General features: G+C 44.3%; 2 protein-coding genes across 4 annotated transcripts in view; both read left to right on the forward strand.

Annotated features, from left to right (window-relative positions):
• The window catches only part of SMARCAL1 (SNF2 related chromatin remodeling annealing helicase 1), a 40,464-nt gene extending 27,987 nt beyond the window's left edge, over positions 1-12,477 (forward strand). For all 3 annotated transcript variants that reach the window (XM_074828828.1, XM_074828829.1, XM_074828830.1), the window contains 7 exons: positions 3,114-3,332; positions 4,136-4,206; positions 6,412-6,514; positions 7,627-7,809; positions 8,318-8,418; positions 10,904-11,000; positions 11,377-12,477. In XM_074828828.1, the coding sequence (XP_074684929.1) occupies positions 3,114-3,332; positions 4,136-4,206; positions 6,412-6,514; positions 7,627-7,809; positions 8,318-8,418; positions 10,904-11,000; positions 11,377-11,583 (981 nt within the window). In that variant the 3' untranslated portion in view covers positions 11,584-12,477. The remainder of the gene's footprint in view (positions 1-3,113; positions 3,333-4,135; positions 4,207-6,411; positions 6,515-7,626; positions 7,810-8,317; positions 8,419-10,903; positions 11,001-11,376) is intronic.
• A 3,519-nt stretch (positions 12,478-15,996) lies between these two features.
• RPL37A (ribosomal protein L37a) lies at positions 15,997-19,588 on the forward strand. Its single transcript, XM_074828831.1, has 4 exons — positions 15,997-16,152; positions 16,771-16,899; positions 18,109-18,191; positions 19,435-19,588. The coding sequence occupies exons 1-4, from the start codon at positions 16,150-16,152 to the stop codon at positions 19,496-19,498; spliced, it is 279 nt and encodes a 92-aa protein (XP_074684932.1). The 5' UTR covers positions 15,997-16,149; the 3' UTR covers positions 19,499-19,588.
• Positions 19,589-22,320: the final 2,732 nt, after the last annotated feature.

Consider the following 22,320-nt stretch of genomic DNA (forward strand, 5'->3'; position numbering starts at 1 on the left):
TTGCGAGATCTGTCAGGATGAAAGGTGCTATGTAAAAATGTTTCAGTATTGATAATAAATCTGATTGCATTGTAAAATTAAAAGAAAAATTGACAAACCTGAACATTCAATTTAAAACTAAAACCTGACTATTTCTGTTTGATGATAGGTTTTTATGACAGAAAATTGCAAATATCTGGCAGATATGATCAGAAAAGATATAAAAGTTTATAATTTTGTAATTCAACCTCCCAGCATCTGTACTCTTAAAAATGCAGCAAGTGAAATGTCACCTGTTTATTTACAAAATATCTCAAATCTGTTTCCCAAAATACGTGCTGTGAATTCATTTTTCAAACTGGGTGATGTTGGCAAATATTAAATAATTTCTATCTGAGCACATGCTCTGAATTTGTAAGGGTTTGGCAGCTTCTACTAACACTGTAATAAGTTTACTGACTCATGTAAGATGCTGTAACACTTCGGTAAGAAAATCACAGTTGGAAGCATTTGCTCTGGAATGTTATGGATCAAAGCCAGATGTGTATTTTGGCAAAATAAATGTCCCTCTTTTTTCTCTCTTTTCTTTTCCACAATAGGATATAGTAAACTATATTTTAATAATTAAAAAAATATTAATCTTTTTTATCACTAGCTAAGTGCAGTACAGAACTAGCATGTTTCCTTGTTTGCAAATTGTTCCAGTAACAGTCACCATAAAAGTAGTATAGTAATCTGAACATACTGTAGAGATTCTGCCTTTATATGCTTTTTAATATGACAGTAGATAGTATATTGGCTCTGTTTTGTGCCTTGTTCTTTCAGTTATGATGATGTTACTCTTCTGAAATGAATTGTGCTACATGGACACAAAACATATATATTACTTGCTTGTTATGGAAGAGGAAAGTGAGAGGAAAGTGAGAAACTGGGTTGCATGAGTAGAATGAGGTAGCCTGAGGAGAGTGTCCAGGCCCTGCAGCAGATCTTGCTCAGCAGCCTAGTCAGTGTTGATGCCTGCTGCTTGGCTACCAGCACACTGAGCAGTGGGGGCAGAGGGCTTCTGAGGCTGGGTGCAGCACCAGGTGGGTCCTTGGTTTCGTACATCTGCTCTGCTGGGTCCACAGACCCTGAAGAAATGCAGAAAGGGCGCACAAAGAATGGGGCTCAGCACTGTCAACTTTTATGCAGCATGCATAAAGCTGATAAACCCAACTAGACTTGAGCCAGCTTTTCACGGACCTGAGGGATATATCTGCATTACACTCCTGGTTTCAGGGAAGTAGAGCAGTAATACCCATGTTGGCTTTTTGAGGGCTTGGCTTAGATCCAGGTGGGCTTATTACCTCTAGCTGTATACCACGGTGCTGTTGTCAGAGCCAAAGTTTTAACTCTACAGGATCCAAACTGGCTTTTTGTCTAGGGTTTGAATTGTTTCCTGCTTTAATGAACCAACTATAGATAATCAGATGATACCATAATTATGTAGGAACAGATTAAGTCAAATGAGTTTTAATGGTGGCCATAAGTTCCAGAATCTGAAGTCAGTTAGTGGTTCACATCAGTACAACGTGGCAATAGAATTGCAGATTGTCCTGTGATGTCTCAACCTGAAGTAGGAATGTTCGCTTTCAGATATCAGAGAGGCCTTAATTGCCCATTAGCTCTTTGATTCCTCCTCTTTCTGTCTCATAGCATGTTCTCATCCCTCTTCCATTAAAGCACCATCCCTTAATACAGTCAGTAACATGGCTAACCTCATGGCTGGTATGATTTATTTTGTCTTACGCATTTTACGGGAGGATGGAGCGAATACTTCGGAGCTTTTTCCTATTTTACTTCCATTTCTGTGTTGCAGCAGGTTTCTCTTGGGGAAGGCAAATAAAAGATACATAGATTTTTAAGGTTAAATCTATTTTAGCAATTAATGTGGCGCAATGAGAGTGGAGCAGCAGATCAAAGGGGTTGGTGCTGAGGTTCCTCACATCTCCATTATGTGCATTTCAGGAGGGTGTATGTATACATATGTAGGGGATTCCTTTGGGTTGTTGTTCCAAGAGCAGAGGTTGTATTTTTGGCTTTCTTTGGTGACGCTGACAGTAAGACTTGGAATTAGACCTGTGAGGAAGATTTCCTCTCCCCCTTGCCTTGGTTTTCAGTATTACTGTAGCTGTATTTCATATACTTATTTGTGAAACTTCAGCATAAAACCCTTATTGGTCTCCTCTCCAGAAAAAGTTGTTTAAAGATGTTTCTTTTGGGGAATGTACCAATTTTGATGCCACTGTTTGTCAGCTTAGTTGTTCTTTCCCAGACAACAAATGATAGACTGGGGTTATTAGTAGGAGAAGTGATGAGCTGAGATTAATTGAAGAGATCTATGTTTTCTGCAGACAGGATCTTGGAGAATAGGGGCAGTTCAGAGGCGAATGCTTCAAGGAAGAGTAAATGAAGGGTTTGTTCAGAGGAGCTTTGAAGTGATGATGCTTTGAAGAGACAATGCTTGGAGTGATGTATTTTGGGCCACAAGTTATTTATGGTTTGCTTGAGTCTGAGCCAAACATGTTAATGGCAGAAACAGAGTATGTCAGGAAGCAGATCAAGAGACAGGTCACAGTGGAAAACAGGCAATTTTGACCTAGCATTTACTAGGCATGTCAGTCAAATGTAACATCTGTGTGAAGGCAGTTAGGTTAAGGATGTTTGTCCTCATGCTGTTGGAGAAGATTTTTGTGTGCCTAAAGCTGAGGTAGATGTGTGTGGATAGAACTGCACTGAGTTCTGTCATCCTGCCTAAAGCTGCAAGCAGAGTGCAAAACCACCTTGCTGTGTGAGGATGAATACCAGGGCACAGTGCTGTGGTAGGGATCCCTACCTTTCTGCGTAGTCCTCTTCTCTGCACCTCCCTGATCACTTGTAGATAGGAGAAAGGGAACCTTATAAGTAACCTTCTCACGCTGGGTGGATTAGTTTGTACGCTTCTATCTTATCGTCACTTTTGTCAAAACTCTCTTCCTACTGACCATTAAGTTCTTACCTTGTCCTGTTGCCCTGGAGGTTTTTTCTACTCCTGGATTGCCTGCAGACCAGTCTCTTGTAAGTTGGACACTGATAACTGCTTTGATGCTTCCCAGATGCCATGGGGTTGGGACTACTCTGGATCATCCAACTTAACTGAACTGAAAATTTTGCTGGAAGAGGCCATCATGATCCGACGTCTGAAATCAGATGTGCTTTCCCAGCTTCCAGCAAAGCAACGCAAAATGGTTGTCGTGGCTCCTGAAGGCATCAGTGCAAAGTCCAAAGCTGTCTTGGCAGCTGAAGCAAAGAGGATGGCCAAAGGATATGGAAGTGTAAGTCAGAAACTATTTTCATGATGAGCCATTTGTATTTCAGGTACCTTTATTTAAAAACATCAAAGGAAAAATAGTACCCTGAGTTCCAAGGAAGGTCAGAGCCACGCCTCGTGTGCAGTGGAAAGCTGTTGAAGGCACTGTTTTAAATGAATGTACAACATAGTCAAAACAACTCAGCTTTTTTCCTTTGGATTTAAGTGGTCTACTTTGTCCCTTTCTGTGAAATACCTTTTCCTCTCTCTTTTTTTCCTCTCTTGTTAATCCTTTCTAATAGTCTTTTTGTACCTCCTGTCTCTGTACTTACTCTTCTGTCTTGCCTTGTAATCCCATTCAACCTACAGACACAGCCTTGTTGAAGCTGTGTTGTGAACACAGCAGTAGCCAAAAATGTGAAGAGTGCATTTTTGCTTTTTTTGTTTGTTTTTCTTGCATGGATGGCAAATGCATGTTCTAGGCTTCTAGCTTGCTAATACAGTTCTGTAAGAACTTAGGAGTTTCTCCTTGCCATTTTAGTTGGGAAATGCTTTCTCAACTAAAACTAAGTTTGTGATAGGCTTGTCATCCAACTTGTAGGAGTTGAGTAGGAGGTAGGAGGGAAGGTGTCAGAAATAGGAGTGTGTGAGTATCTGCTATACCAAGTGGCAAGTAGGAGACTTTCCCCTCCAGTCCCCTTTTGTTGTGCATTTTTAGACTGATTTTTTCCTAGTAAAGTGTTTATTGGCAGCAGCAGACATCCCAAATCTGTAAGCAAAGAAGAAAAGGCATTTCTGAGACTCATTTATTTATCTTTGTCTCTGCAGAAACAACAGGAGAAGGAAGCTCTTCTCCTCTTCTACAACAGAACAGCAGAAGCTAAAATCCACTCTGTCGTGTAAGCTGCATGTCATTGCTTCATTCTTGCCTAGTAAAATGTGTTTTTCCTCTGAGAACAGGAAAACAGTGTCTTGGAGATAACAGTGCAGGGACATGAAGCACAGCCTCAAGCCAGCTTAGAAAAAAATGATTTTAATTACAATGCACTAAACATTTCTTCTCTTGGGGTTCCTAGGCTGAATAAGTGTTCTGATTTCATTCCAGACATGGATCTACACTGTCATTTGAACCATATAAAATTACTTGGTGTTTGGGACTTGGGTCAGGTTCCCTGGTCTGGACCCTATTTCAGTTTAAGGAGGCAGGGAGTAATGAAAACTAAAAGTATCAACAGAAATTGAGAAAACAAATGCTACAGTCCTGCTGCAGCAGGAACCCTGAGCCAAAAAGCTTTTGAGATGTATTGAGCTTTTGTTGTAGTGTGCTCTAAGGATGTCACAGCCCCTGCGGAAGTTCTTGGCTCTTCCACAAAACTCACATGGGACCTCAGTAGCAAAAGTTTTATATCATAGGTGTGCTTCTAACACTGTCTTCCCTAGGAATAATTTCCTTCTGTGACTTTGTGCCCTTTCATGCTTAGCCTTTCTGCTGGAACCGCAAAGGAGTTGCTTTAGCTCCCATAGCATGACTTTTTAATAAGGAGTATGCTAATAACATGAAACCAGTTTACTTTTCTGCGGCTCTCTGAATGTAAGGACCAGCTGATGTGCACTGTGTGATTTCACAGTCTCAGACCTTGCTGCAGAATTTGCCTGTTTGGCACAGAACTGCACTTCAGAGTCCCAGCGCTCATTTCTGTAGAAGAGTTTCTTGCTTTTATATTAGTGAACAGTTAGAAGACTTTCTTCCTTTTATTTCAGTTGCAAGTGTGAACTGAATATAAAACCATGAAGTGCTGTTTACTTGACTCTCTGGTAGGAACTAGTCCTTTTTTTTTTTTTTTTCTGGGGTTTAGTAGCATTTAAAATTCCACTTATAAACTGCTAATGTACGGTACCATCTAGCTAATGGTACTGTCCTATGGTCATCAGCACCTCCCATGTCTTAACCTTGATGACAGTGTCTTCCATTGCTTCCGTTGAAATACCTAGCCAGTTGTTAAATGGAATATGGGAATGAGATATAATTGTGTTGGCATCTGCTTGCTTGCTACACTGAATGTTTGCTTGATATTTGTTATAAAATCCAGCAATCCCACTTCTCTCCCGTATTTCTTTGTTAAATGATATTGTCACATAATTGGGATCTGAACATCATGAACCCTGGGAGCTGTCTGCAAAGCACTGTTACATCTTAATACAGCGCTGGAAATCCTGCCTCGTGTTTTCTGAGAGTTGCTGCTGACCTAAGCTGTGTTGTATTTAGCAGAGAACTTAGTATTTGCTATTCCAAAGAAAAGATGACATTTGTATCATCTGTTCTGCTGGCTGTTGCCATACTTAGTTACAAATTTTAGACTTATAGGTGTTTTTCAGGCTCCAGTTGACCTGATTGTACCACAAGTTACTACACTGAAATGGGTTCTGTAGCTCTGCTATTGGTCGATGGCAAAAGCCAGATGTTTTCATTTAATTAACACTGTTTTAAGTGTGTTTAGAAGAAGTCTTGTTACCTTTCATTGGTCATTAGCCTATAGGCATATGGATAATTCCTAGAAATAGCTGATGTATTTAGACTGTTAAGCTGTAGTAAATTGTCAATGTGAACCCTTGCAAGAAAAGCTACTTTTAGGGTACTCTGATCTGTATATTTAGAGACCTTTTTTTCTAAAATAAAAACAATCCTAAGTAAACATAGAAAGAATAATTGTATACAGATTATCTTAGTATATTGTGATTGTGCACAAGTTAAAAATCCAGAAAGGTGAATGAGATCATCAAATAAGTATAGATGACTTCCCGTTGATTGGTCTGAGGTGTCACATTTCAAGTAGGATATAATAATTGATTCTCAGTGATACCCAAGTATAAATGTAGTCAACTGTCCAAGTGTGGTGAAAAAAAGGTGGATTTTGCTGCAATGTCTTTTTAATCTGTAGGAGACTTGACTTGCTACTTGCATTTTACTGCAACTTTTTTATGCTAGCCTATTTCCTAGTTTCTGTGTATAGATGAGCAGTATCTAAAATTTGTTGTGAGCAAAGCCTGTATTTTCTCAGCACATCATTTTATACAGTTTTGGGTTTTTTTCCTCTTTCATGTAGAGAATACATCCTGGAGTTACTGGAAAGAGGGAATGATAAATTCCTGGTGTTTGGTCATCACAAGATAGTGCTGGATGCAATAGTTGCAGAGCTGAAGAAGAAAGTAAGTAATTGACTGAGTTGTCTTAACTTTATCACTATTCCAGCTTCAAAGCTGTTTAAGAGCTCCCCAGAGTTATGGCCAGACAGATAGTTTATGAAAGTTAGTGGCAGAGATAATTTCTACTTGCTGTGCTTCTGAATGTGCTCTTCACTGAGGGAGCTGAATGCCTCACAGGATGTGCTTCGTATTAGCTGAATGGCTTTTGTTGTATTTAATGTTCTTTAATCTCCATTGTCTGCCTTGAAGCTTGTGAATTCTTGGAGGAGTATTACCCTGTGTGGCAATCTCTGCTTTGTCCTCCAGGCTTTCCTCAGAGAGGGAGAATGCAACAACGCAAGTCCAGCTATGGCTTCCTTCCTTTGTGGTGCTCTTATGTTTTTGAACTGGGATACTGTAGGGAGACTTGATAGACCTGCCAATCATCTCTCTGCCTTCAAAAGTGTTTGGCTAATTACTCTTGTGAGGCTTCCATGGATGCCCCTAAAGAGTTCTTGGTCATGCTTGGGGCAGTGTGAAGGATGCTTTAAGTTAATATTTCAAACTATAAACCACAGTGGCAGGAGTGACTTTGCTGCCTCTGTGGCAGCATCCTTCAGTAGAGCAAGGAGGTTGGACACTCAAGAGTAATAGCCCTGCATCACCCAAGTTTGTCATGCCTCTCCTGAAGCTACCGCAGAGCAACTAAGACGTGTAGGATCCCACCTCCTCCCATCACAAATAGGGGAAGACTTAGGGAGGTTTGGGAGGTTGTAGCAGCTGTAACATCAGCACACAGACAGTGTTCAGCTTTGTATTAAGCCAGTTGCCTTTTCACTGTACTTGAGCTGCCAGCTTGTTGCTGTTGTTGCTGTCCTTCCTGTTGTTCAGAACTGATGGGAGAGCAGTGGACATAAGAACAAATCATGCATTGTGAGCAGAGGGGAGGTACATTATATGCTGAGCTACAGTGCTTCTGCCTTAAAGATGAGGAAAGGTCTTAAAAATACAACTGTTGCCTTTTTACATTCCTGGTTCTGCCACGGGGAAGGGAAACAAAATCCACTAAAACATGGGAGGAGGATACAGGAAAGGGGACACGTGGCCTCTGAAAAGTATCTTCTGCCTTTTTACAGCATGTTGAACACATTCGCATTGATGGCTCCACACCTTCAGCTGAGCGGCAGTCTCTGTGCCACAAATTCCAGTTCTCAGAGAAGCAAGTTGTGGCTGTCCTGTCCCTCACTGCTGCAAACATGGGCCTGACATTGTCTGCTGCAGACCTGGTGGTGTTTGCAGAGCTCTTCTGGAACCCAGGGGTATGTGTCCTGGAGAGGTCAGGAGTTGGATGCTCCCTGGAGAGCAGAAACATTGGCACTTAGGAGGAGATGTAATGGGCAGAGGACTTTCTCAAGGGTTTTCTCTTTCTCTGATGGCTACTTGTCTGCGCACCCCCAAGTGCCTGGGCTTCAACCAGTGAGGCTGGTTACACAACTCGCTGGTTGGAGAAGATGGTGTGAAAGGGAAACATGTTCCTGTTTGTTAATTTGACAGAGCTCTCAACCACTTGCCCAGCCAAGACCTGAAAGGATCCATCATCAGTGCTGACCCACTGCTTCTGAAAAATGCTCAGTGCCTTTTGGGAACTTGGTGCACCAGATTACTTCTTGGCTTAGTCTGTGTTTGAGGATGTAGGTGTTAACAGGATCCAGATGAGAAATAGTTGCTAAACTCAAGAAACAAGATCTCGCAGTTCTCTGGTGCTTAAGCTATTTCTTAGATGTTGCCGTTCTCACTTTATTTTCTGTGTTGTGTTTTTACATAAAGGTTTTGATCCAAGCAGAAGATCGGGCACATCGGATTGGACAGACCAGCTCTGTTAATGTTCACTACCTGGTGGCTAGAGGCACAGCAGATGACTACTTATGGTAGGAAGTGAGAAAGTTGCTTTGGTTCTCCTGCCACCTGTTTTCACTGTTTGTCACATATGTGATGTAAGGTGCTTAATGTTAGTGCTGATTTCCACAACCTGTGAGGGGAGGAGCAATAACTGCCAATCAGGGCTGCTGTGAGCTGGTGACATGGCCTGGCCACAGTGGGCATAACTAAGTGGATGACAAGCAGGAAGAACAAAAGTAGTTATCTGCCAAAGAAAGGGCTGTTGAGAGAAATTCTGGGAGAGTTGATGCATCCAAAACCTTCACATCCTCTGTATAAGGAGAGGGAATTGTCTTAGATACAGCCCAGAACATTCGTGTGCTGGAGTAAAGTGCTGAATACTTTCAAGCAAAGTCAACAGACACTGGAGATGGTTCAGTGTGTTGTGGATCAGATCTCAGGAGCAATCTGGCTGCTGAGTGCTTGGAGAGGGAGCTGTGGAGGAGGACTGTACTGTTGCTTTCCTCTTGCTCTTCAGTGAGCCCTCTGGATGGATTAAAAAAGTGCTACTGGCCCACCTCTGGAGAGCTGTGGTCTGAGCCTTTTTGGCTGCAGTGTGAGCTATCCATGGACACTGGTCCTTAGGGCTGGTCAGTCTGACATCCTGGGGAAGGGGAGGATCTGAGGAATTCTTAGTGCTGCAAGGGAACTGACCTGCAAATGATGAGAAGAAATTATCCACCAGCTGGTTCATTTAAAGTCCAAAATTACATGTTTATTACCTTGTTTAAGGGAACGAATGAACTAAGTGAACTTGTGCAGTTCCCAGAATATCATGATGGCAAATAATTACAACCCTACAATGCAGGGATCTGGAAACTGATGTATCGCCCACATTTCATGGAAAGTTAATGACAGTAATTCTGCCTTTATTTGTGAAATGCTGTCCATGCAGTCATTAATGCTTAATGGGAAGGAAATATGGCTCTTCAAAGGAGGACAGTGTCATCCTTTTTTAAAGGCAAGAAAAAGAACAAGATGACAAGGCTATTTGGTAAATGCATTAATTGTGCTGTGGCCTTTGCTTCTTTCAAAGAGTCTAGTCTGCAGGTGTGGTTGAGACCTCGTGGCCTCTTGGGCCAGTGATGGATTTTTCCTCCTGCAGTACATTGGGAGATACCCTAGAAATGCTGATGTGTCCCTTGATGGGGATTACCATTGCTTACCTTGGAGACTGAACACACAGGCTATTTATTGGGACTCCTTTTAGCTGCATCTCCTTGTTCTGACTTCGTATCATTGGCGTTGCCTCAGTCAACTTGTTTCCCTACTGGATGTGTGTGTTCTCCAAATATTTATGGCCTGAAATCCTCTTCTTGCTATTTATTTAAATAGGATTGTGTGGTGGGTTGACGCTGGCTGGATGTCAGGTGCCCACCAAAGCTGTTCTGTCGCTCCCCTGCTCAGCTGGACATCAGGGAGAAAATATAATGAAAGGCTCATGGGGCAAGATAAGGACAGGGAGAGATCATTCACCAATTGCTGTCACAGGCAAAACAGACTCAACTTGGCGAAATTAGTTTAATTCATTACCAATCAAATCAGAGTAAGATAATGAGAAAATAAAACACCTTCCCCTCTCCTCCCTCCTTCCCAGGCTCAACTTCACTCCAGACTTTCTCTACCTCCTCCCGCACAGGGGTGCAGGGGGCCAGGGGGTCACAGTCAGTTCATCACATGTTGTTTCTGCTGCTGCTTCCTCCTCAGGGATAGGACTCTTCACACTCTTCCCCTGCTCCAGTGTGGGGTCCCTCCCACAGGAGACAGTCCTCCACAAACTTCTCCAACATGGGTCCTTCCCACAGGCTGCTGTTCTTCACGAACTGCTCCAGCGCGGGTCCCTCACAGGGTCACAAGTGCTGCCAGCAAACCTGTTCCAGCGTGGGCTCCTCTCTCCATGGGTCCACAGGTCCTGCCAGGAGCCTGCTCCAGCGTGGGCTTCTCATGGGGTCACAGCCCCTTTGGGCATCGCCTGCTCTGGTGTGGGGTCCTCCCTGGGTTGCAGGTGGAGATCTGCTCTACCATGGACCTCCATGGGTGCAGGGCACAGCCTGGCTCACCATAGTCTTTATCCCCTTAAACATGTTATCCCAGAGGCGCTACCACTGTTGCTGATGGGCTCGGCCTTGGCCGGCGGCGGGTCTGTCTTAGAGCCGGCTGACATTGGCTCTGTGGATAAAGGGGAAGCTTCTATCAGCTTCTCACAGAAGCCTCCCCTGTAGTCCTCCTGCTACCAAAACCTTGCCATGCAAATACAATACATATTGATACTTATTTAAATTGGATTGATTGATATCCCAAGACAGCATACAGTTATAAACAAGAGCAGGACAGGTTAAGGAATGAGCAAACTTTGGTAGAAAAGCCATCTTTATACCCTGTTATATCTTTTTTTTTAATCTACATGTATTAAATTACACAGTGTCCTTGCATGGTATTTGATTCCTTTCATTAATATCTGTTTATCTCTCCTAGGCCAATGATTCAAGAGAAAATCAAAGTGCTGGGAGAAGCTGGTCTTTCAGAAACCAATTTCTCCAAAACAGCTGAATCCACTAATTACTGCCCTAAGGTAATAGACCTGAAAGAATATCAGTGGTCCCTAGGAGACAGTGAATGGGCTTTTGCTTGTGTACATCCAGATTAGCAAGTGATTGTCAGGCTGACCTTACACCTGTTCTGCCTTTAATGCCACAGACCGGATTCTCCAACCCCTCCCAGGATCTATGCCTTGACTTGGACTCTCCACAGAGAGTTCCCAAACTTGCTGCATGCAAGGAGACTTGATAGCCTCCATAGCATGTATTTGTCTGAAATATATATATATATTTATGTGTAAGTATGATATATAATATATACACATATGTGCATTGGGGAGCACCTTCTGTTGCTCACTTTGGTTTTATATGACAATGTGTATGCAGATTCTGTCTGTTCTAATTTTTCAGCCAGATCCAAAGCAGAAGACCATCTATGACCTTTTCCAGAGGACCTTCTCTGAGAACAGGGATGATGCTGATGAAGTTTTGCTTTTGGAGGCAGCTGATGCTTGCTCTGAGTTTGACTCTGGCAGTGCCTTGCAAGATACAGAAGGAAATACGTGTTCAGTGAGTCCCCCCAAAAAGCGGCGTATCGAGGAGTTTTTTAAAGTGTAACAATGACAGCAAAAGAGATTTTTTTTTATTAAAAAACCCAAAAGCAATCAAGTATTTTTTTGAGTTTTAGAAAATAAAAGACTAAATTTTTGTGTGTCTAGTGCATTTCATCTCAAAGGATGAGAAGGCAATCTGACAGTGTGACAGATGAGCAGTGCACACCTGGCAGCCTGCATGTTTTGCAGTCCTGGTTTTGCTGATGACTGAATGGCCATGGGCAGGTAGCATGCTGCTTTGTTTCATCATGTCAGCTTCCACAGTTGTTTTGTTTAAAAAGCAGATAATGGTTGACTGTCCACAAAGCAGAACTGTTGTAAAAAGTAACTTAGCAGCAGCTGCAGAGTGCTTCTAACAATCAGTCTTCCATCTCCCAAGAATTTTAATCTGTATTTATAGGAGTCAGTTCACCGGCAAAATTTAGCCCTTACTTGTCACACACTGGCTCTCTGGTATTCAGTTTGGCAGTAAGGAGAAAAGATCCAGACAGATCTTGATGTTTTGTGGGGGTGGGGCAGAGGAGGGAGAGTCCCAGACTTTTGTCTGTGCAGAGCAGTCAGTACCTTGAAACTAAGTGGTGCAACTGTCTGCCAGGAGGTGTGTAGTGCCTGTTAGGCATGTGTCTGCCTGAGCACATGGATCTCTGGCATCCTCTGCTAAATCTTAGGATGTGCTCTGTGGCAAGTGCTTCTTGTGTCAGTGGAGGGTGAAGCTTGTGCTTGGCTGCCAGGGATTAAGCCTGGCTGCTCAGGAAAGGCGGGGAGGGGGTGTTTTCTTCAAGACTCAAGGCTGACTTCCACAGATGAGTGAGGGGAGGGGGACATGTGCAGACTTTTGTGCTTGTTTTGTAAGAAACTGGCTCTGGACCAAGCTGTTTAAATAAAAAGTTGTTTTAAATCATGGTTCCCAAGCTTTTGGTACTTTTTCTATTAGAATTTCATCTCTAACTTGGACCTTAAGCTTGAGAAATATATGATGCAGTGGAAATATTAGTGGTTTTAAGTATTTACAATGGCTGAAAGATAGGCGTTTTTCGGGATACTTTCTTTTGTGCTTTCTAAAACTCACGAACTTTCAAAAGGGAAACTCCCATGATACTTTGCTTGTAGATGAATCCAGAGCTACTTACATAATACATTTAGGTTCCTTCCCTAGGACCTGTTCTTTGCTCCCATTACAACTCTGTGTGAGTTACACTGAGAATGCCAAAAGCAGCACTGTTGCTTGATGCAGTGATTAAAATGCTGTTTTCAATTTGTGGTAGTCTTGATCATGCTCTCAGCCCTGTGAACTGGGAGACTTGAACTCCCAGCTTTGGTACTGCCTGAGCAAACCCACTCTTTGTTTCTTTAAGTTAATGTCTTTCACACTTCCGGTATTAGTACTAGAAATACTTGGAAATGGGCTAGCAAATATGACCAGGGAGTACAGGAGAAGATATAAGTTCAGAGGTACCAGTTAGCTCTGTTTTACAGCCCTAATCTGTAGAGAAGAGTGGGGGAAAAGCAAACAGAAGGCTTACATTTAGCTTCTGGAGGCCAGGAGCTAACATGCTGTGCAGGCAGCGTGCTTGGCTGTGTGCAGATACCAGACACTGACAAAAAGACCTCTCTTCTATGGTCAAGGAGGAAGAAGCTTGTGCTACAACATCAACCTGATAATAACTGGGGTATTTTTTCCTGTATCAAAGGGTTTGATTATCCCATTTTCAGCAAGTGTCGTCATGGAAGTGCCCTACAGGCTGCGTATACAATTGTGCTGGGTGGAGACTTGCTTTTCATTCATGACTTCAGAAGGTGCTTTGGTGTGTGTGCAAGTGAAGAGGAGTAAGGCCGAGAGCTAAACATCATTTCTCTTGCTCCAACAGCTGGCCAGGAGACAAATACACACTTTTTGACATTTTTAAATGTCTGTTGTCTTGAACACAGAGTATTTAATCTGTTTCTAGGACACGTGATCTTTCTACTTGCAGAGGGTTGCTCTGTGTAAGGGGTGAGAAATGTTGCTGTCTGCCTACTGAAAAAGAATATGGAAGACATTATTTGTATACCCATATTGTCATCTCCTATAGGAGTAATTCTCTTCCTCCTTGTAAAGCTACAGCTATGTCAAAACTCTATTTTTCTGAAACCTGCTGAAAGTACCCTTGGAGAATTCTGCTTCTCAAACTCAATTTATGTTATCTATGTATTGATAAATCCCAGACCTGTTAGGGGAATGCTAGATGTGCTCTTTATTTGTTAGGACTCCTAAAATCTCATCTGGTTTGCTGCAGAGTTACAAAAGCTCTTCAGGTACACTTGAGGTTCACTTTATCCTTACTAGATGAAAAAGGGGAGAAGAATCTTGCAGGAAAGTGCTTTTAGTCATTACATCAAGGGAGTGGAAAGACTGTGCAGGCCTTAGCCCAACTACACCATTGGTCTGTCATGAATGTGATGAGCTGGCTGGGAAGCTGCCAGCAGTCTCAGACAGGATCTCCAAGGCTTGCTGATGAGAAGGTAGTGTGCAGGTTGCTGGTGAGAGCCCTAGGCAGGGCTCTTGGGGACTTTTACACCTGCTCATGGAAGATGGTGCAGCTGTAACTTTTTGGCATTATCTGAAGCCCAGTAAAGGGAAGGACCCATCTTGGAGCATCTTACTGCGACTGGATGCCTGCTTGTACACCTGTGTCTGTGTTCCCACCCATGTTAGAGAAAGGCATGTTTTCAGGAAGGGTGCCAAACAACAGGTAAAAATACCTGAGCAATAAAATGGACCAGTTCAAACTACATCTTCAGTACACGAAGCTGGCCAGCCTGGGACGTGCAGAAGAGTTGAAGGTGGTAGACTGTCAAGGCAAGGCTTTTGGAGCTGTGTTGGCCTGTCTGCATCCATCCATCTTCTCAGTCACTTGGAAACGCACGTTTATTTTGGCAGTGCTGGGAATGGCTGCCATCTGAGGGGGCTGGGTTTGGTTGGCGGCGGAGCTGTCTGTAAGACTGGTAGATGAAGCATATGACCATGTACTGTTGCTGTCACAGCAAACTAACTCCGGAGATACAGACTGGAGAACAGCAGTAAATCCTCTGTCCTGGATGTGTTGTCTGACAATTTTTATTATTTTTTTAACCAGATAGTCACAAAGCAGCCAAAGGAACTTTTTTTTTTTTAATACATTGGTATCAAAGATGTATTCTATGAGTCATCATTACAATGAGGATCTGAAAAGGGCAAATATATTCCAAGGGTATATCAAATGAGATTTTGACTCAGCAGAGGGAGATATAAATACTGTTGCCTAAAGCCCTGCTCAGTCCTCGCCTGCAACAGGGCTCTGGCCCACCAGCTCCCAGGAGACCTGCTTGTCCAGGAGGAGCGCTTGCAGGGATGACTGGGGAACAGGGTGCCTCCCAGGACAGAGGGAATTAAAAATATGAATGTTCAAACCCTCAAAGCAAGAGCCGAGAGATGATGTGGCATCTCTCCATGTGCATCTCTGAAAGTATAGACCCCAGCCAGGGAAAGGCTAACCAGTGGCAGGGTGTTCTCTAGTCATTAATTCCCTATTAATTAAATAGACTGCAAATGAAGAGGAAGGCTGTTGTGGGTTGAGGCAGCTGGGGTGGGTATGGGGCTGTCATGGGAGGAAAGGCACCTGCAAAAAGTGTGCAGGGACAGTTTTTCCCGATGGGAGGGGATGACCTGCAGCCGGCTCTGCGCATTAAAAACTAACCAGATCACATTTCTTAATGGAGGTTAATGGGTTGCTAATCCCAGTATGGCTCAGCGGCGTTGGTACATGTTTTGCTTACCCAGGCCCGGTCTGGGCCGTGCAGGAGCCCTCCCAGGTCCTGGCCCCACGCTGTGGTGCTGGTGGTGGCAGAGGCAGCTCGGGTGCCCTGGGCATCCAACTCCGCAGCAGCACACGGTGGCTTTTATGGCTCGTTGTCTCAACACTGGATGACCCCAAGAAATCGGGTAGATGCCATGGTGGCACCTGATCAGGTTATATTGAAACATCTGGGTTTAGGGCAGGTATGTTTTAAGATTAGAATTAATCCTCGTTGATTTTAATTATTTTTTTTTTTTACCCCTTCTGGAACTCCTAGTCCGGTTTGCTGTTCCTTTTTTAATTCTGACATCTACTTACTACTTATTCTCGTTAAATATGAGGTGAGTGAATGTAACTGCCCCATCTCCTTTCCTGGTCTGACATCCTTGGGTGGAAATCCAGGAACCTGAGCTGTCGCACTACATCTCCCGTCGGCGCTGCTGGAACTGATGTACCTCTTGGGTTTCACACTGATACACGGCGCTTCCTGAGCGAGGAGGCATCTTCCAACATCAAGCTCCAACTGCGTTCCGCTTTGCTGCTTTAGGCTTTAGCTAACCCTGCTGTCGTGGGATGAACGTACAGGATATACAGCGCGACCACAGAGCTACGCCCCGCCACGGCGCAGAGAGGCGCAGGCTGCGTCCCATCCGCTCTACGTCCCGTCGCCTCTAGCCCTCACTTCCGGCGGCGACGGCTCCTACTGCGCCTGCGCAGGGCACTTCCCCCTCTCCGCGTCGGCGCCGGGCAGGAAGATGGTGAGTGGGGCTGGGGCGCCGCGGCCCATCCGCCGCCATCGCCCCGGGGCCGCCGCTCTGGGGCTGAGGGGCACGGCGAGGGGCTGTGCGGAGCCCGCTGCGGGCAGGGCACGGCCCGGGAGGGCCTGCGGGGCGGGCCGGGGCCCTGTGTAGGCTCTGCCCCCGAGCAGGGCCCGCGCTGGGTGGCCCGAGTGAGGGGAACGGTAGCCCGAGCGGGGCTGGGGGGCGTCTCTGGAAGGCCGAATAGGCCTCCCAGGAGGAGGCCGGGCCCGGGTTCGCCGCGGTAAGGGGGTGGCGGTGCCTGGGGAGTGGCTTTGCCGGCTGCGGGGTTTCGTGCGGGAGCGGGCTGGCCCTGGGGAGGGAGGTGGCTCTGCTCGGTGTTGGCTGCCGGAGTGCGGCCCTCTGCCCGGAGTGCCCCGGGAGAAGCTGGGCGGCTGCAGCAGCCTGAGCCTCCCGCCGTTTCGGCACTAGCACCCGAGTTACAACGTCGGGGAGAGGCGTTGGGCGGCTGCAGCGCCGCTTTGGGTGCTGAGCGCTCTGCGGCCCTGTCAGGAGAGGGGAGCAGCCGAGGAGATGGCGACTTACTCTGAAACTTAACTCTGCTTTGCCTCCCGACAGGCTAAGCGCACCAAGAAGGTTGGGATTGTGGGTAAATATGGTACCCGTTACGGTGCGTCGCTTAGGAAAATGGTGAAAAAGATTGAAATTAGCCAGCACGCCAAGTATACCTGCTCCTTCTGTGGCAAGGTGAGAAACTGCCTTCCCTAAAAAAGTCTTTAAAAATAGTTTTGTTATTGATGCTAGAAATGCAGTTTGATGCTTTGGTAGTTTTTCTACTAAAGAGATAACTCGATTCATTTTGAGACAGTGATTAGTTTATTGTGAGCTTTAGGCTACTCTCGGATTCCCTTATAAAATAAAAAGAGTTAGTAGACATTTCATGTCTGTGTTTAGTGGTAGTTAAATGAAAACAAACATAACTTATATTTCATTACACAAATAGTGAGAAATGTTGCCATACTATATGTTTTAGGCATCTAATAAAAATACTTAACAGAATTAAAAAAACACTTGTTATTCTGATAATTAAGGTATGACTTGGGCTTTTTTTTTTCCCTTCAGTAAATTTACAGCTTATCTGGAGGAGGAAGAGAGCTTGCTTTTCACGCTTAAAACTTTTGATTGCAGTTGCTTATTTATATTTGTGTGCTGTATAACTCTGGATGGGGAAGAATTTCTGATAAGAAGTAATCTTACCTGCTTGTGTACATAATCAAAATTCACTCTTAAATCTGGTTTTTGGCAGTTTGAGAGACCCATTGGCTTACGCTTTGCCAAGATAATTTTAATTGATATCTGTAAAGTAGGTATCTTTAAGTGACTGGAAATTTAAAGAGATTTCCATCTGTGTTTTTTATATTCAGCATCTTTGTCATGTGAAGTGAGAACGTTGATAACTCCATTTGCAGAGCTGTCTAAATCCAATATAGGTCTAGGCAAACCCATTGTCAACTTTGCAAGGTGATGGAGACTTGCCCAGGGGAAGGGGGTTCAGCACCCACTACTCAGTGTTTGGATGCTCTTCAGAGGGGTCTGGTTTAGAGCAATCTTGGGATGTCCAGGGAGCACTAGTAACAGCAGTGTTCCATTGGTCATCAGAGCAGGTGAGAATATCCGTTATTATGACCAGTGTTACTCCTTACTATTTTTCTGCTTCAGAAAGAGCTGAATTCTTGATGACATGCTTAGAAATGACCCACTTTATCAGAAGGACTCTCTGTTCTGAAGAATCTGAATAAAAACATTCCCTGATCCTTGTCTGTCTTAAGTAGGCGTATAGTTACTATAGGTAATTCTGTGGTGTGATGCTGAAGTCCTTGTCTGAAGTTTGTTGTTTGACTTTTTCAGGTAATGGAAAGTGCATTTCTTTTTTTTTTCATTTTTCTTTTATTGCAGACCAAAATGAAGAGGAAGGCTGTGGGTATCTGGCACTGTGGATCCTGCATGAAGACAGTTGCTGGTGGCGCCTGGACTTACAAGTAAGGACATGAAGAAGCTCCTGTCAGCATTTATTCCCACTTAGCTGAGGCATAATACAGCTTTTTTATTTTTGATTTTTACCTACTAAATCAAATGTTAAGTAGATGTGTCTTGAGTTAGTGATATGTGGGGGTTTTTTTGCCTGCATTATTAAAGTTTGACTGGAATGGGTCAGATTGGATTTGATTACTGTTTTTTCCAGTATCTGCACGTGCAGCTGCTGAGAATATTGCGTTTTATCCATCATATTACTGCTGCTGGTTTTGGTGGGTCCCTCCAAAATTTCTTTATCTCTCTGGACTTTTACCAAAGCGTTTTTTTTTTTTTTCCTTCAAAAATGAGCTCTGCGTCTTTTCCCAAACTTCAAATAAAGAAATTGAAACATCTGCAAATGTTGAAACTAATATTTTTAATTAAGTAGCCTCTTCTGTGCCTTGTAGTAGCATTTCTGACTGGAGATGTGAACTACAGTTGTTGCTTGTATGAGGTATTATGTTTGGGCCAGTTTTTTGGTGATGTTGGAAGAAAAGGAGCAGAGGATGCCTGGTTCATGCAGCCATCTCAGGGTGAAGTCATCTGTATGGAAAATACCTGACAGATGTTCCTCTGACCTAATCTAAAAAGAGCTTCAGCAGCTAATAAATTATGCCGCTGACCTAGGGATTATTTTTCTGTTCCTGATTCTTTTGACTGTATAAAAATCTTAATTGTGTAAGGGAACTCTTACCTCTTCTTTCAAAGCCTAAGCAGCATTTTTTTTTTGTCGTTACTACCCCTGACTTTTCAGTTCAGAGACAGATACAATAGGCAAAACCAGATTTACTCCAAGAAGAATTATTTCCATGTTTTGCTTTTGTTTTAAAAGCATTGAATCCTGATCATTCTTATTGTGATGGTGCCCTTGCTTACTCCCTTTCTTTACTCTTCTTTCCCCCCGCCCAGTTCTGGTAGGAGACACTGTTGCCCCATGCCTAACAGTCGCTGGGAGTCTGAGCCCACGTGCTTGTGCACGTAGTCGATACATGACTGGGTAATTTGGGTTGAGATGTAGCTTGTGAAGTTGCATGTGCCTCTGTAGTCAAAGGCCTATGTTTTGTTGTCATGAAAATCAAAGTGGAATTAGCCTCCCGTTGACAATGCAATCAGGCGATAACTATTTGAAATGATTAGTGCTTTCTCAAAAAAATAAGTGGCATGGGTTGTTCTGCTGCCACGTGCAAATGACTCTGCTTCTTCTTCCAGTACCACCTCTGCAGTGACAGTCAAATCTGCGATCAGAAGACTGAAGGAATTGAAAGACCAGTAGAAGCTGCTTCCTGTTCTTGTGAAACACCCTTTTTTTCCCCACTGTCAAGATCAGTCCTTTCAACAATAAAAAGGTGATAACGGAGTGGAATCATGTTCGTCTTTCTGCAAAAAGTCCTGTCTGTCTTGCTCTATGTGGTGGGTTGATGCTGGCTGGATGTCAGGTGCCCACCAAAGCTGTTCTGTCGCTCCCCTGCTCAGCTGGACAGCAGGGAGAAAATATAATGAAAGGTTCATGGGACAAGATAAGGACAGCGAGAGGTCACTCACCAGTTACCGTCATGGGCAAAACAGACTCAACTTGGCGAAATTAGTTTAATTCATTACCAATCAAATCAGAGTAGGATAATGAGAAATAAAAACAAATCTTAAAAACACCTTCCCCTCTCCTCCCTCCTTCCCAGGCTCAACTTCACTCCAGATTTTCTCTGCCTCCTCCCGCACAGGGGTGCAGGGGGCCAGGGAATGGGGGTCACAGTCAATTCATCACATGTTGTTTCTGCTGCTGCTTCCTCCTCAGGGATAGGACTCTTCACGCTCTTCCCTTGCTCCAGTGTGGGGTCCCTCCCACAGGAGATCGTTCTCCATGAACTTCTCCAACATGGGTCCTTCCCACAGGCTGCTGTTCTTCACGAACTGCTCCAGTATGGGTCCCTCCCACAGGGTGCAGTCCTTCAGGAACAGGCTGCTCCAGCGCGGGTCCCCCACAGGGTCACAAGTGCTGCCAGCAAACCTGTTCCAGCGTGGGCTCCTCTCTCCATGGGTCCACAGGTCCTGCCAGGAGCCTGCTCCAGCATGGGCTTCTCATGGGGTCACAGCCCCTTTGGGCATCGCCTGCTCTGGTGTGGGGTCCTCCCTGGGTTGCAGGTGGAGATCTGCTCTGCCATGGACATCCATGGGTGCAGGGCACAGCCTGGCTCACCATAGTCTTTATCCCCTTAAACATGTTATCCCAGAGGCGCTACCACTGTTGCTGATGGGCTCGGCCTTGGCCGGCGGCGGGTCTGTCTTAGAGCTGGCTGACATTGGCTCTGTTGGACATAGGGGAAGCTTCTATCAGCTTCTCACAGAAGCTTCTCCTGTAGTCCCCCTGTTACCAAAACCTTGCCACGCAAGCACAATGCTCTGTACTGTATAGGTGTGTATGGAGACATTAGTAGTGCTATCCAGTAGTTGAGCGGCTCTTGTTACAGGTGAATCCATTAAAAGCCACTTTTCCTTTCCAGTTAATTGCATACTTTGTTGCTTGAATGCACTGGGGTGAATCTGAGGAAAGCTTAAATAGCTTGAAGAAGCCTGGCCCATCTTGATATGTCCTTCATGTCTGTGCTTTGAGGAATAGTGTAGAGCTCCATGAGTGGAGGAATGAACAGATGTAAGGGGGGAGGAGAGAACATGGAATACATCACTCTGCCTCTTCCTATTTGCCTTTGAGGAGGGCTCAGGGTAGTAGGGTGTGTGCTGCAAGGTGGAGAGAAAAAGAGCATCCTGACTGGTTTGGGGGCAGAGATTGGAATGGTTAAAGACCAGCTGTCATCCTCTGTTGCTGGCTGGTGCTACTAATTTTACAGCACCAGCTACGGATGCATGCTTATTGCAGCCTGAAATTTGTTCTGCTGTCTGCAGATCTCAAGGTTTAGTTCACCTGAATGCTCCCTATGGCTTCTGGGGTCCCATAGCAGGCTCCCAATTCTGTATGTTCAACTTGCCTAGTCTGTACTGAGTTACAACAATGAATTTTCATGTTGAGCCAACTGCTGGGACATTTGTCTTGGAGGAAAAGCTGCTGTTTGAGTTAATAACTGCCTCCAAATCATCCCTTTAGACTGTCAAGATGCTGGAACATTTTTTATGGTCTGTTTTTCAGGTGTGTTTCAATTTGGTTTGAGTTTTGGTTTTGTCTGGGTGTTTTGGTGACTGCAGCACCTCTCCCATCCTTAACAATACAGAAAGGTCAGAACAAGGTCAGAAAACAAGTCTTGGTAATAGATAGCTCCTGGAGGAACAATAGTAAGCAGATAGTATAGCAGTTGCTTGCTCTTGCTCCAACTTAAGCTTTAAATGGATTTGGGTGGTGATGAGCTACAGTAATAATGTCATTAATGAGCCTGACATCTCTGAAAGATAGATTCAGAACTGGACCTAAGTAGGAACCTTTTCCCAAGCTGCAAAAAGTCTGTGGCTCAGAAGTTTGACTGCAGTGTCCCTGAAGTTGTTTCCTAAACCTTTTTTTTTTTTTTTTTCAGTGCTCTAAACTTCCCTTACTAAAGTAAATTAATATATTTAGGTATTCACTGTCATTCATACCAACCTACCATCCTTCGTGTCATCTCCCAACAGCGATGAGGGTCATTCCCTGGGACTCAGACAATCTGCTTTCCAGGAGAGGGAGATCACTGCCATTGACACACCTTGTGTGTGGGGTGAAAGAGTGTGTGACAGGCTTGAAGTAGAGGTGGCAGTGGGTGACTCTCCTTAGAAGCAATGGCTTATTTCTGTGTATGTAGATGAACACCATCGTGGTCTTCTGCATGAGTGTGTTATAGCAGGGTTATGGACGAAACTTCAAGCAACTCTTAGCTCAACTCTGTCTCATTTTTGCTGCTGCTTTTCTTACGTGACGTGCCCACAGCAGCTTTGTCTAGGTACTTGTCAGACCTCCCAGCTTAGTCCTGGGTACTGCTGTTGCTGGTCCTGGTTTGTGCTAACCAGCTTTCTCAGGATGCCATCTCCAAGCTGCCTTGAACTTTATTTTCAGTTAAGATGTTTCTGCTCCCTTGGGGATGCCTTGCATACTGATGTGCAGATAGCTGGAACAGCTCA

The sequence above is a fragment of the Strix aluco genome, chromosome 6 (genome assembly GCF_031877795.1).
Source record: "Strix aluco isolate bStrAlu1 chromosome 6, bStrAlu1.hap1, whole genome shotgun sequence".
Lineage (NCBI taxonomy): Eukaryota > Metazoa > Chordata > Aves > Strigiformes > Strigidae > Strix > Strix aluco.

What these genes read in the sequence shown, in the direction of transcription:
- RPL37A (XM_074828831.1), top strand. An exon ending in CCTGCTCCTTCTGTGGCAAG is followed by an intron (nt 16,900 to 18,108) that starts GTGAGAAACTGC and finishes CTTTTATTGCAG; the next exon opens with ACCAAAATGAAGAGGAAGGC. An exon ending in GGTGGCGCCTGGACTTACAA is followed by an intron (nt 18,192 to 19,434) that starts GTAAGGACATGA and finishes TTCTTCTTCCAG; the next exon opens with TACCACCTCTGCAGTGACAG.